The sequence below is a fragment of the Melozone crissalis genome, unplaced genomic scaffold (genome assembly GCF_028551555.1).
Source record: "Melozone crissalis strain CALT ecotype California unplaced genomic scaffold, PUWL_Pcris_2 ptg000023l_1, whole genome shotgun sequence".
Lineage (NCBI taxonomy): Eukaryota > Metazoa > Chordata > Aves > Passeriformes > Passerellidae > Melozone > Melozone crissalis.
Genome location: NW_026535801.1, coordinates 7,381,041 through 7,396,293, shown reverse-complemented (window position 1 = coordinate 7,396,293; position 15,253 = coordinate 7,381,041). Strand labels below are relative to the sequence as shown.

Below are 15,253 nucleotides of genomic sequence, written 5' to 3'. Positions count from 1 at the left end.
GACCACATTGCAGTGCTCTCCTGGCACTTCTGCGGAAAATCCATCCCCCTGCACAGAGACACAGCCATCCCACAGCCCTTCTGGGAGCTCCTGACAGGCACAGAACTGCACAGGCCCTTCTGCTGAGCAGGGAATGACTGGAGCCTGGCAGCTGGGCAGTCAGACACCATTGTGCTGCAGCAGGGATGCAGGGCTGTGCAGGAACCCCACACAGCTCTGCCCAGCAATGCCCTCCATTCCTGCACACCCCTCCCTGTTGTCACCTTATTGCAGGGTTCCATACTGTTGTGTCCTATCACAAAAGTTCCATACCTTCTTGGTGTTTCTCATGGGCACGTCCTCAGAGCACTGGCTCTTTCTTCTTCACAAAGCAGCCACTGACTCCAGTTCCCTTCTCACCCAGCCACCCCACTCTTTTATGTGGCCTGTTAAAGTCAGGCCTGCTCCTAATCTTTGATAATTGGCCCAGCTGCAACTCCTATGGGGTAAGATTACTCTCTGCACTATCTTTATTTTCTTATATTCTATCCCCCTACACGTCCCTAACACGCCTGTTCTGATGCAGACTCTTTCTGTGCCAACATCTCCTCTCAGCTCTGCCACCAGAGCTTGCAAAAGGCTCTGCTCTGATTTGCTGTAAAAGACCAAAAAGGGTTTAAAAACCACTCCAGTTCTGTTTTTTAAACAAGCAGCAGCTCTGAATGCATTGGCAACCCAACTCTTCCCCTGGCTCTCTGGCAGTCCTCACCCTGCAGAGGGGTTTGCTCCATGAAACTTCCTCCAAACATTAAACACAACCAATAGCAAAGAACATAAAGTCCAAATGGCCAAATCCCACCTGCCAAAGAGCCTAACTATGATGTAAGGAACAGGGTAAGGTGGGGCTGGCAGGGGTTCTCACCAAGCACCAGGCCATGAGTCCTGACAGAGGGGCCCCACATCTCTGCAATAAATGTAATATTCACCATGAAACACCCACCCAGACAGCTGCCCTGTAAGTGTGCCTGGAGGTGCTACACAAGCACTGCTGAGGTGAATGGAAATAAAACCCATAAAGCAGTGGTAGATAATTTTTGAAGATTGTTGATGGTGGTTAAAAATGAGTTTCATAATCACTTGGGAGAGTTATGGCAGGGAACAGCACAGAACTTTGATCACGTCTTTAAAAATAAATAATCTGAATTGGTTAAATAAAATCTGGGCATGAGAAGACAATTTACTGACTGTGAATTGCTAAAAGCTGGGGGATTAGTCAAAGATAACTCTCATTTACCAAATGTGTTTAACAGAAGCACTTGCAGAAGACTGGTATGTGATACATTAATTGTGTATTTTAGTTTGAAAATTGAATATGGAGATGTTATTGAGAAATAAGCACAGCCCACAATAGGAACTGCCAGCTCTTCCAAGCAAAACTAAAATAGGTTCTCCCTTCTGTTATTCAAACAGTTGTTTGCAACATGAACCAGTGAACAACCTGAGCTTTTCTCAAGGTTTTTTCTTCTGAAGTCCAAAGCAGGGAAGTAAATCTCAGCTCTCTCCTGGGCCAGACCCAAGGTAGGCAGCAGCTCCAGATGTCAGGAATATCTGTCCTTACAATTTTCCTGCTACTCCCTTCCTCTGCCAGGACTCCATTGTGGCCACAGCACAGGGAAGCACCAAGCAGCAGGAGCAGAGCTGGAGGCAGCACATGCAGAACACGAGTTCATATTGCACTTGCTCACAGGAAAGCAATACCCAGACTATAACACAACCAGGAACCAGAATAAAATAGATATTAAAGTAACACAGATGACATGTCCTCCTGCTCTGCTCACATATAAGAACAGCAGGAAAAGGAACAACTGGCACATGCAATCAGAAATCCAGCTCCTTGCGAACTGCAGGGCTGTGTGTTCACAGGGGTTTTCAGACTGGGGAAGAGACAAGGATCTGACTCCTTGTTTCAGAAGGCTTGATTTATTATTTTATGATATATATTATAATAAAACTATACCAAAAGAATAGAAGAAAAGATTTCATCAGAAGGCTAGCTAAGAATAGAATAGCAAAGAATGATAACAAAGCTTTGTGGCTTGGACAGAGAGTCCAAGCCAGCTGACTGTGATTGGCCATTAATTAGAAACATCCAACATGGGCCAATCACAGATCCACCTGTTGCATTTCACAGCAGCAGATAATCAATGTTCGCATTTTGTTCCTGAGGCCTCTCAGCTTGTCAGGAGGAAAAATCCTAAGGAAAGGATTTTCCATAAAAGATGTCTGCGAGACAGGGCTGGAAGCTGAAGTGGCTGAGCACTTCATTCAGGTGACAGACAGCCCCTCTTAGTCTTCATCAGCAGATATCCAGAGAGCTAACTCACAGACATAAAGCAAATCTACTTAGGGAATAAATGTCTAAATAAATATGAGAGATGGGATGCTGATCTGTTAATGTTCCTCTGCCGGGTAAATAAAATTATGGGTTTTTTCACTTCAATTCATTTATGCTATTTGTTTATTACTGCATGATGAAAAGGCTCAGCATGCCTTTTCCTCTGTGAACATCACCATGCCTTGGGCAGGTCTAAAGTGGTGGGACTTGTAGGATTTCTCTGCTCCATGCCACTATCAGAACAGCTCAAGTTCTTCTCCCTAGTTTAGATCTGGGAAATTATTTACAGTCACATACATGTGCCAGTGCAAACTTTACACATTTTTCCTAGAGCTGTCTAAAAGCCACCTGAGGTACCAAATGCTTTGCAGGTGACACACAATGTTCTGTTTCCTGTCACATTTACTGACCCACACAGGTGAGAATATCACTGCTGAATTTTGGATTTTTTCACACATTCATTAGCCAGATAAGCTGCAATCTTTTCAAAATTCTAAGGGAGTAGTCACTTAAAGAGAAAGAAGAAAAGTCCACCAAGCATCAAATCTGCTTTACACCTATGTCCCTAACCACCTCTTCAGAACTAGGCAATGAACTCGATGAGGAAATGAAGAAAAAATGAAGCAACAATGAAGCCTACAGCTTACCAGGCCTTCCCTCTGTCCTGGAGTTGCCCAGCTAAGCTGAACACTGCAGAGAGGACAGGTGGGCACACAGATAACCCAGCATCTACCTGAAGTGTTTTTGGTGGAGGAAGAGGGCAATTCCTGCACCAGAGACCAAAACACTGGAGCAGGCTGAAGGAGCGTGATGTTGCATGGAGAGTTCACTGCATTTAAGTCTGAGAGAGACAAACACCCTTTCTCTTGGTTATGTCCCATCTGCCACCTTCATTTGGCCATTAAAACCATTTTTAATATGATAAAAGGAGTAATACTGCCTGACTAATGAATGTCGAATTATCGGCGTAAATGTGCCAACATTTATTTATTTATTTGCCTCGCCGAGAACATGTTCTCTTCTGTTTGGTTTTCTTCTTTAATGACTACAATTTATCATACTAACTAGGCCTTCCACTTTGCTGAGTTTTGTTTCAAGTTCTGCTTTTTTGCTGAGACATCTGTGAGGGAGCAGATGCAGGTAAAAGAAGTAATAAAACTAATAAAAAAGCAATAGTAGCTGTCACCCAAAAAGCACAGGTGACCAAACCACCTTCATTTACTGAACAGGGCCTCTCCTTCTTGATTTCATTTGATGATTTTACTGCCTTCTTTCCACCAATATTTCACACTGCTTACGGCAGCCCTTTGTGAGGAACACCAATTCCTGATTTTCAAGTAATTTGCTTTCCCCAGTCCCAGCAGGAGGAAGGAAAGCTGAGGCGGAAGGAGTGCCTGCCATGAATTTGAACCAGCAGGCATCTGAAACTGCAGAGATGCCCCAGTCAGAGCAGGGATCCTGCCCTCACAGAGGAGGATCTGCCACCTGTCCAACGCTGCTTCAGCTGCACCAAGGCTGGATCTATTTCAGAGCAAAGGCATATGTGCTTTCCCCACCTGTCACAACTGTGAAATGAATGGACAGCATCCACTTCCGAGGCACTTGGCACTCAAATTAACAGGCAACCTGTTAGTCTGGGTGCAATTAGCACCCCAAACTTTACTCCAGCCATCTCTGGTGGCTGACTTTTGCTCACAGATCTTTCAGCAGCCTGGTGTACACGTTGAGTAAATATACACCAATGGATGGGGTGGCAAGGGTGTGTAACCCCCAAAAAATTCAACGTGAATTTTGGCTGAATTCACGCTGCTTGGCTTTGCCTTTGCTAGGAACTGTGGTGGAAAGTTTTCAGTTTCACAGTTTGACAGACTGGAATTCAGCACTCAGCTCACCCAGGACCCAGCACAGGGAACGAGCGAGTGTAACCCAAGCAGCTGGGGCTGCCTCCCACTGCCTCTTCCTGTGCCAGATTTAAACTCCAGCTCTCCTGCCACGGGAACGTGCCACTGACACACAGACACGCATCCTGCAGCATGACAGCAGCATTTTTAAGAGGCTCAGGAGAGCAATATGAGCAGTGTAAACCCTTATCTGTGTCATGGAGAGTACAATCACAGCACAGACTGCAACCACACTGGCACAAACTGCTTTTTCTACCCTGGCCTTCAGCCCTACCTTCCATATTACAGCCACATCACCTGCAGCATCCTCAGATGCCCACCTAGATCACTCCTTTAGTGGGATATTTCTTTAAACACAAAGAATGTGAAATACCAAATAATGATGGGCTTAAGTTTTTTTAACTCAATATTCACCTTTCCCTCCTGTGGTTGCCAGCAGGCCAACAGGGTATCAGCAAACCATGCTAAAATATTCTTTCAAAATTCCAAAATTTGATGCAAAGAGGACTGAGGGAATGCACAGCCAAGGTTCCCCAAAAGCAGTACAGCCTTCATTTATCACAAACTTCCCCTGGATGCTGGAGATTGTTACGCTCATAGCTCCAGTCTTGTTCCTGTTCAATGCCAATGTTCTTGTTCAATGTTCATTCAGCCATCACTTTTTCCTTTCTCTTAAATGCTCCACAAACATTTCCCAGAGTCCTTCCCTTGCTTAGTCCATAAATCAGTGCATATCTAGCATTTTATTAGGATTAGCTTCCCCAGTCCTCCAGTGCTTATCTGCATGCTTCTCTGACCTTCCCAAACGCCACCTAAACTGCCCTGGGGCAACACAAAGTGAGAGAGCTTCGAGATGTCACCTTCCAGTGGCACAGTTTTCTCCCCCACACCCTGGATCAATCTAAGTGACTCACACTCAGAGCACCTGTCACAGCAACGACATTGCTCTTCTTGTCTGCACATCCCTGGCATTTTATCATCCTCTTCCATCACAGCAGAGCTGGTGGCAGAGAAACCTGGCGTTTTCCAGCCCAGCACCTATGGCTGCTCCCCCCAAAAAGAAGCAGAGGGAAGGAGGGAGGAAGGGGGAGGGAAGGAGGAGAGCAGGCTGCTTACCCTCAGGAAGGAGAGGTCCCTGTTGTGCTCGATGCTGGTGATCTCCAGGTTGCCCATCACCACCTCACAGTTCTCATAGTACTTGCGCAGGGCCCGGTACTGCTGCTCCAGGTCAGACAGGGAGCTCAGCTTGTTCTCAGTGCCAGCACACACTGCAAAGAAACACAGCACGATCCATCAGGCCACTGTGGAACAGGGGCACTGGAGCACAGTAAAGTCTGTAGAAACTGATACAGGGAGTTGCAACAAAAATCTGTAATGATTCACTTGAATATCAGCAGTGGAAATAGGAACGTGGAAATGCAGCCTGTGATCATCTCTGCAATTTAAACATCAAATGAGCTGAAGTGCTGGTATTTACCACCAACTGCTGAAAGGCTGAAAAAAGGCAGAAATGCAGAAAAAAGGCCATGCAGGTTGACCCCAGCAGCCAAAGGCTCAAACTCAGGTTTCAGCAAAGCCCCACCAGTTCCACCAGTGGCAGAATCAGACACTGGGCAGAGCCAGCCCCATCATGGGCTGAAGGACACAAGGCTGGAGAGACCTGTGCATCCAAGCTGACCTGGATAATTCAACATTTTCCCTATTCTGAATAGAATTTTGGACAAGCCAAGTGCAACCCAGGCAGAAGACTTACACCCAACCTTGTTTTCCCCATCACTTTCCTTAAGACCCCAGCTCTTCCCAGCTTTAAGCAATCAAATAGAAGAAAAACAACAGCAAAAAACGCATTGTCTCTCCACAAGTCCCCAGGCTGAATGCACAGCGAAGAAATGTCAGGAAACACCATCTTAGTACAGTTTTCAAAGAACACTCTTTAATATTACACTGCTCTCTATTACACATTTTGAAGCCCAGCTAAAAGCCAGCACAGAACCCCAGCTCAGCTCAAGGTATCAGCCTGCTGCCATCATGCAATGACAAAAAAAAAAAAAAAAAAAAAAAAAAAGAGGGAAATAAATCCAGAAGCAGCATTTTACATGATCACCTTTTCACACACTGCTCAGACAGGAATGCTGCTTAAATGGTCAAGTTTATGGGCTGGTTTTGGTTTGTGTGTTTTAATGTACTTTCTTTTCCTCTTATTCAGCAGCTTGTGGGTCGTTCTTATCTGTGAGCAAATTAATCTGGGTGTATCTAAACTTTTGAAATGGCCATTATATTATGTAAAACAGGAGCCTGACAAGAATGGCATTTCTGGAGCCAACCCCACTTCTGGATCAGATCAATACAAACAAAACTCTCCATGACTGGAGGCATAATCAGTAAAATTGGCTAATACACACTATTTTGAAAGATGCAGGTCCTTTTTATAAACACCAAAAGTAATTAGGTTGCAGAGTACTACAATTATTGACTGTTTATTTACTATACCTCCTTCCCCCCCCCTTTTTTTTTCTCACTAGAAGTGGGAACAATTCTAATCTGTGCTCTCTCTGCTGCAGAATTATTTGCTCTTGTTCTGGGGCAATTTGAGCTTCCAGAAGCCTCTTGGCAAAGGGCTTCAGGAGGCAGCCAGAAGCCCATGACCTGCTCAAGGTTTTCTCCCAAGGAATCTCCCTCTGCCCCAAAAATGGCAGCAGAAATCTGTTCCTGTTCCATTACAAACCATGCACAGGGTGAAGGGTTGACCAGATCACTTTTGGGTTGTGTTTCCAGGGGCCAAAGAGCACGGACCAAAGCTGAACAGGCACTGCAAGGGCTGCTCCTCTGAACAGGCATTGGGTCTACCCACCACAGGAAATGCTGGAATATTATTTATTTCTATGAGTTGGTAAAAGTAAAATTTCAAAGTTCTCGCTGCAGTTAAAAATTTGAAATATTTGACCTATGTTCATTATACTGTGTTGAAGGAAAGCAGAACTACTTGCTTTGCTCAGGTTTTAAAACAAGTTATCACCTCATTTTGAGGCTTAACTTAAAAGCATGAACATTCCAATTTTTAGATTTTCTGTAAAATCTTTCCACTTAGAGTAAATCATACCTAAACACGATTTCATTCATAATATTTTTAACAGCTATTTTGGGAAAGACATGGTCATACTGGGACCTCACTTATCTCTGGTGGACTGGGAACACTGGAAGGATTAAGCACTGCAACTGGGAGATGGCACATCTTTATTTTTGAAATACAAAGCCCTGTCCTGCAGTTTTATTCAGAAAAGACTCAAGACCTGCCCTTGTGTGCCAACTCTTCTGGGAGACACATCCCCTGCCAGAGCACCTAAAAATTCTTGCTTAGCACTTACAAAATGGGTTTGTGTGTTCCTTCCTTAAATACAGCAGTATCCATTACAGGACTGATCATATTTCCAGCCAGGTAAGTATTATTCTGTCTCAAGGCTCCCAAGGACTAATAAATACCTTCCCTTCCATTCTGCAATCCGTGCTAAGGACCAACACAGCTCAGAAAACAATTCCTGCAGCTCAGCTAATAAAGCCATGCACTGCAACACTGATATTCCATGTTGCACACCCATTAAACGTTTCCTGAAAGCTAATGCAGCCATTTGTTTGCTGAGAGGAGGCAGGAACACCTGGAGCCTGTTCTTGCAAGAGGATTCAGCAGGGGTGAAGCCAGCCCACATGTGAATGGACCAGGGCAAGGAGGTTTATCTGACTGAGGTTAATTTTGTACAGCCAAACCACTGCAGTAACTTCTCCCAGTTTTTGATACGGCTAGTCAATCAATTCTTTTGGATTTAAAAAAAATACAAAAACCCTTTAAAGCTAATTTAGAATAAATCATGCTGATCCTTTAAATTTACCTCATAGCACTTAATGTCTGTCTTAAAAAGAGAAGTTTCCTTCCACAAAAAATTGGTCACAGATTGCCTCAAATCAAGTCACACACCAAAAGTGATTATCCTACATCAATTGAAGGGAGCAGAATTCACTTTTTTTTTCCCTTTGGTACCTAACCAGCAGTGCAAGCTGATGCAGAAACAGCTCAGAGCAGGGGAGAGCTCTGACCTGCACAACGAGCTGAAGTCACAAAGCAAATGTGGGTATAATCATGGATCATTAATAATCCATTATTACAGTAAGTCATTAATCTCTCTGTCTCAGCTTTGCAATGTATGCTTTTGATGCACCTAATAATTATGTCACATTCAAAACACAAAAGAGGAAACTCTGCCAGTATTTAAGAAAAGCAGGTTAGGTCCTTCACTTGCAGGAGGAAGGGCTGGGACAGCACCTCCCAGAGAATCCTTCAAAACAGAGAGATGAGAGATGCTCTCGGCAGGTTTTTCAAGGCAAATAACCACCAAAGGGGTAAAAAGGCATTCTTGCCATGAGAGAGAGATGCTGCTGCCAGGGACAATCCCAAAGGGGCTCCTGTTGGTGCCAGGGAGCCAAACCTGGGAGGGACACAAGCCAGAAAGCAGGCTGTGAACTCCTACATTAAAAGTTTAATGCCCCATTTTGAGCCATATGAGACAACTCCCAGCCTTTCCAGGGCAGAAATAATTGTTCTGGGTCTGATTTGCCAAGCTAAAAAGCACTAAAGTAACTGTGTGTGAAGTGGGAGCTGAGCAGGAGCCATCAAGATTCCCAGTCCCTCTGTCCCTGAGCTCAACAAGAGCAGGAACATATCCCACTCACCTCCTGCTTCTCTCCTGGAACAGCAACAGGCATCTATGTGTTGTAGCAGCTCTTTAAAATTAGGTGCTAAAATGATATGTAATTTACAGGAATGTTCCAGCTGTATACAGGCATAAACACAAGCACAACAAAATTTCCTTGTCACACCATGCAAAACCACCATAATCTGTATTTCATGAACCCTCTTCAAAGCACTTTGTTGTATATTGTTAGATGTTTTGTCTTACAGAGCCCCAGAAATGGATGAGCAGCAAAAAAAAAAAAAAAAAATCAAGATTGTGTGTTTTAGCTGTTCTTGCAGCAGAACCTGTGCTGGTTAATAAAAAATATTCATCCTCTGTCTTTAAGACAGGGCAAAGAGGAGCAGCTTTAGATGTGCCTCTAGTGTGAACTGCTCTCATTATTGAGCATCTCTGGCCATGTACTCTCTGCCTCGCTCAGGGGAGGCATCTCCATAAGGGAAACCCTCCAGTGCACACCCAGGAAAATCAGATTTCCCCTATGTTTTGCCCAAGTCTGACCTGATTTACTGACACCCCACCAAGCCCTCAAACCCATCTCTCCACCTAAATTATTATTATCTACCTAAAGGTGTTCAGCCATTCCTGCACTTTCCACACACTGACAAGAAACCTCACAGAGTGCTCATGTGCAGAGTCACCCCCTAAGGTTATCCCAAATCTCCAGGACATGCCTCTTCCACCTGGGAAATCCCAAACCAGCAGTGATGGCACCAGGCAGTGGCCACTTCTCACCTGCACCCCAGCCATGGGGGATTTTGGGTGGGTGCTGGAGCAGAGCACTGCTTGGTCACCACAAAAGTGAATTTCAAGCGTGGCTCACACATTCACACTTCACAGCCAGTTGTTTACTTATCACCAGCTACCTGAAGTGACAGAGTTTCAGCTCCTAATGGCCCCAATTACAACAGTAATAATCGTCTGTATTGAAATGATGTTTTCCATCAATATTCATGCATGTGACTTGGAAATTAATTTTCCATTGACATTTTTTTCATAAAATAGCCAAATCATTCAAATGCTCACTTAAGGGTGGCAAATAATGGAGACATTTAAAAATGTCCATTATTCTGCTTTTTAGCCCATTATTTTGCTCTGCTCTGCTGATGATAAATCTATATGTTAAATTAAGAAATCACACTTGCCTCCATCTCGTTCTGCTCCTTCTCATACTAATGGATTTTATAATCCTCCCAGATTAGCTTTTGGAAGGAGATCATTTCTTATTCAGCCCCTTTCCAGATCAGCCTACATCTGGAGTACTAAGAAGAGTGGAATCCATTATCTCCACCATGGTCACTCCCACCTGAAATCCTGGTGTTGTCTCACTCCTCTCCCAAAGCACACTCACAGAAGCAGTGATGAGGCATCCTCTCCTCTAACTCCAAGGGAGTTATCTCAAGCATCTGAATATATTTTCCCCTGAATCATAAAACATTTATTATCATCTCTTTGGCAAGGATGCAGGAGAGCAGTGCCTTTGCCCTGCACCAGCCTCTGCCTGGAGGCAGCACAATCTCCCTTTGTCAATCAGTTTGTCAAAAACACAAAGGGAGCCCTAAATTCTTGGACTTACTGCTTTGAGGAATGTCTTTATAAAAAGGATAATCACAGGTTCCTTCACCCCATAAAAGATGAGGCCCAACAACAGTCATCATCATCTCTTTCTAACACATTCTCCCCCTGTACTTCCCACTTATTTACTTAATTAGCTGCCTTTTTACAGACAGCACCATTATCAGGCTTCCTTGAACGGCAGCTAACAGAACTGTTTATTAATAATTGCAAACACTCGTGGCAATTTGTTAAGACCCCCCCAGATGGGGGGAATACTCCAGCCCCTTAAGGAACAGCTAATTACCAGCAATCCCCATTCACTTCTTTCTGCTCCACGCTCTCAGCAACAGCCTGGGCACCCTGGCACGAAGGCACACAGGAAGGGGAAACACACTTTTAATCCTTTCATTATTATTATTTTACAGTTCTCCCTGAATGAGCTGCAAAAGCCCTGCATTTTCTTGCAATTAGGCACGTCCTAATGAAGCCAGGGCTTCGCGCACTTAGAGCCTTGCAGATGTTTCCCCTGAGAAGGCAAAACACTCCTGGAGGTCACCAGCCAATTTTCCCAGTGGTTTGGGAGAGTGCTTTAGAATTGGAGGCTTTCTTTCCCTAGGTGGGAGACTGTAATGAAGGAGAGCATAATTTTCCCTGTACTCCTAATTAAAAGCTCAGCTGGCACAAGTGTTTTCCTTCCGCAAGGTCTGCTCTACACCAGAAAATCATCATCCCATTTGAATCCAGTTGCATGCAATCAACCCCTGGGCAGCCACATGGCCACAGGAGGAGCTCAGCATGGCCACCCAGCTGCTGCCCAGCTGTCAGGGTGTCACTGGCATGAGGTGACACAGCACAGGCAGCACCAACACTTCCCCCAGAGCATTTCTCCTGCACAGCGGTCCCTGTGTTGGATAGCACCAGGGACCAAAAGAATTAATTTCACTAAAATTGGTCACTAAAATCTCAAATATCATTTTATACAGCTCTCCAGCACTTCCAGAAAAGTTGCAAGGATGTGTGTTACCAGCCTGGCCCCACCTCCAAGAGAGGCTGATCATGTGCCACCGACAAATGGAAGCTCATTCCCATTTTATGAACACAAACAGCTGGGCACAGCAGAGGCTGACAGTGATTGTGGCTCCATCAAGAAGGATTAGCTATGTGTGATAACGCTTTTCTGAGCTGATAGAACCTCCTCCTTGTGCCAAACTCTCCAAATCCCTTTGGTGGATGGCACACAGCATATTTTACTGATGTGCCTTCCTGTTCATACCAACCAAAAAACATCATCAAAATGTTGACCAGATTTACACAGCAACATTTCATGGATATTCACTTGCACTGACCATATCAAGCCATCATCACCAGCTTGTTTTATGCCACTATTTCCAGCATTGTTTCTCTTTTAGTTATTTTAGTTTTAGGAACTAAAAGAGAAACACATCTATACTATGGCACAGCAACTGGAAAGGAAGTAAATAGGAATAATGTTAAGCAGGATCTGTATCCCACAGCTACCACTGAAAAAAGGCAGAAATTAATATAAGAAGTTTCAACAATGGCTCTTCTGCCTCAAGCCTTGGTACCAAATTTTTTTATCTGTGTATTTCTGCACTTTTTCTCCCTACTCTTCACAAACAAACACACACACACACACACCTCCTTTCCACATTTTGTTCTGTTTGAGGGTAAATAGTCACTTCTTAACTATAATGTAGGTACTGGACTTGACAAGCAATTAAAGCAAACAATTTCCACTCATCTAACTTTGCCAAATTAGTCATCTACCATCTGCTCTGTCATCTGTCTCTCCTTGAGGTCTTGCTGTGAATCTGGAAGCACTCACTCTGACAAGGAGGCAGCAGATAAGCCTCCAAGCTGGTGGGGAAGCCGAGGGATGGAGGTGGCATGGGGATGACACGTGGCAGCGTGCTGCTGACCACCAACCCCATCAGGATGGCTTTGAGGAGGTGCTGGTGGCTCCAGTGGTCAAACTGGCAAGTTACCAGCACTCATGTTGTGGTAGGAAAACATTTTAAATGAAAATATTTTTTTTACAGCCACTTATGCAGCGGGGTAGCTTAGGAAGACTGTGGGATTTTCATAGCAGATGCAAAAAATAACTTAGTTTATCAAAATATCTTCAGCATTTGGGAGCTACTTCCCAATGAAGTACATAATCCAAACAAGCAATTAGCATACATTATCTAAGGAAGATTTGAGTGGTCTCTGTTCCCAGCACCTGCCTTAGCTCAGGTAAGGCTGCATTTTAAGACAAGAAAACCATTTTCAAGTAGCTCTGAAATACAACACTGGTCTCCTCTGCTCTCCAGCTTCTTCTCCTTTTACCAGGCTCCCATTCTGGGCTCCTTACTGGACCTCCCAGTACAAAAGAAATATCACCAGCATATTTTTTCCAGCTGACCTATGTTTCCTCCCCAAGGAAATCCAACTCCAGAGTGAGAGTTGGGCCATGCAAACATTGCTGCTCTGAACCACCACACAGTGGAATCATCCTCCTTGTTGCTGCAGAAGAACATTACAAACTGACTCTTCCTGCACTAGTCAGGCACTAGAGTGCAGCCCTCAAGATTAAATGTTTGATCAACCCTTAATGCCATGAACCAAAATTCCACCTACAGTACCAAAGCACAGACCATCAGCAACACCTTCTAAGACTAATAAGCCTGCAGGTAAATGACCATAATGCAAGGCCACGTGCTCTTCCCCAGTGCCAAGCTGAAGTTCCAAGAGTGCCCAAACATTGCTCTGCCTGCTTTCCAGCCCTCACTCTTCCCAAGTCCTGCTTCAGTGCAGTGGCAGGGGCAGCCTGTGTCCCTCTGTCCCTGTGTCACAGTGTATCCTGGCTCCCTACCAGGTGGAAATCTCTACAGGCCCCAGCAGTGAGACAGATTTGGATTGTTTTTTGAATGCCAAGGGAAGGAGGGGATGGAAGATGATGGAGCACAAACCCACAAGCACCAGGGGGGCACACCCACAGGTGGGAGCAGAGGGGAACCGGGCGCTTGGTCGGGTCTTTTGCGCCTTCAACAAAAATCCATTTGGCAAGGGATGCCAAGTAAGTAAGATTGGCTGTGAGGTTGGGCCAAAATCATTTCCCAACTCCCAGAGCAGGCTGTTTTACTGGGACACAAAGGGCTCTTTCCCCCTGGCAGGGTCTCCAGGGGTGCCCAGCTGGCACAGAGCACTGCCCTGGTGCTGTGCTGGTGCCACGTTCCCCAGCAGCTCCTGCCACTCCTCCAGGATTCACCCAGCTCCTGACAGCCACAGGCCTGCCTGCCTCCCTCCCTGCTCCTGCCTTCCCCAGAGAGCCCCCAAACACCGCAAGCACTCACTCAACTTAAATGCATTTTAATTACCACTGTGCAAACACAGGGGAGCGCGTTCATTCCGCCGCCGCGACGGGAACGGGATTGCAGCCCTGGCTGCCTGCACTGGATTGCAAATATAATGGCAAGATGCTCCCAAAGCCCTCAGACAGATCCCCCTTAGCAGTATTTAAGCATCATTTATGTAAGAGCCGCAGCTCGGAGCGGGTGGGTGGGACAGGTGCTGTTATGTCTCTCCTGCAGCACGGGTAATTAGTCACCACTAAAGCACACAGCAAGAGGCGCCTCATTACAGCTTAAGCACAAGCCACTGGTGACATGTAAAAGGTATTTCCCCAAGATCACCCACAGAAATCTTCCTGGCATTACATTAGTAATTATCACATAACCCAAATACCACCTAATAAAATGATTCAAGGAACTGTGAAATTTCAACGCCTAAAGAAAAGAACAGCTTTCCCAACTTCTGGCAAACCTACAAGGCAAAACTGCAGGGGGATTGAAATAGTCCCTGGAAAAACACCTGGGAGTTAAAGAAAACCAGTATCTCACACCTGAAATGGCCAAGACAGGGTTTGGGTGTCCCCATTAAAAGGCAAGAACAGAGGCAACACTTCAGAGCTGCTTCACCCAAGTGCTTCAAGGTGACTGTGCAATGCAGGAGAAGGTGCTGACAGAAATACCCTATTTGAGCCAATACACACACATCTATTCAATTGAGACTGAATGCAGTTTATTTTTCATTAATGAAAATAACAGGTTCTCAAGCAACACGATAACCTTGTCAAGCAGGCAGGAGAATCCAGCTCACGTAAGACAGCTGAAATGGAAATTACTGGGACTTGGGAGTACTGCAGATGAGGGGAAGGCAGGGCTGTGCTGAGGCTCTCTGGACCCCCAGGTGGATGCCACACCTCATCTAGAGCCAAAATATGCTGGGCTAGGAACAGAGACCATGTCCTGGAGTCTGTGGGGGCTGTGTATGCTATGGTCATCAAGTCAAAGAATTAATGTGCTCTCTTACACAAGACTTCCTTACACCAAAGGTTCTATTTGCCTAATTGCCCATGGCTGCACTAAGTAATAAACCCCATATGTTTTATTAAAACAGGTGCTTTCAGACAGCACTTTATAGGCAGGAAAAACAAACTTTCAGTACATAAAGTCTAGGCAAGAACCCTTTTTTTTTTCCTCAATATGCTGTGCATAAGAACATGCAGCCCCAGTGTGGAGGCAGCCTCTTCTGCACAGCCCATCCCTGGTGTGCTGATAACCTCCCTGAACATGAGCAGAATATTCAGGGCAAGCTCCTGCAGCACTGAAGCCTCT

The 15,253-nt window shown here is 45.1% G+C and overlaps 1 protein-coding gene across 1 annotated transcript in view; it reads right to left on the bottom strand.

Annotated features, from left to right (window-relative positions):
• The window catches only part of ERBB4 (erb-b2 receptor tyrosine kinase 4), a 465,169-nt gene that overhangs the window by 355,277 nt on the left and 94,639 nt on the right, over positions 1–15,253 (bottom strand). The window contains exon 2 of the mRNA XM_054278524.1: positions 5,392–5,543. Within this exon, the coding sequence (XP_054134499.1) occupies positions 5,392–5,543 (152 nt within the window). The remainder of the gene's footprint in view (positions 1–5,391; positions 5,544–15,253) is intronic.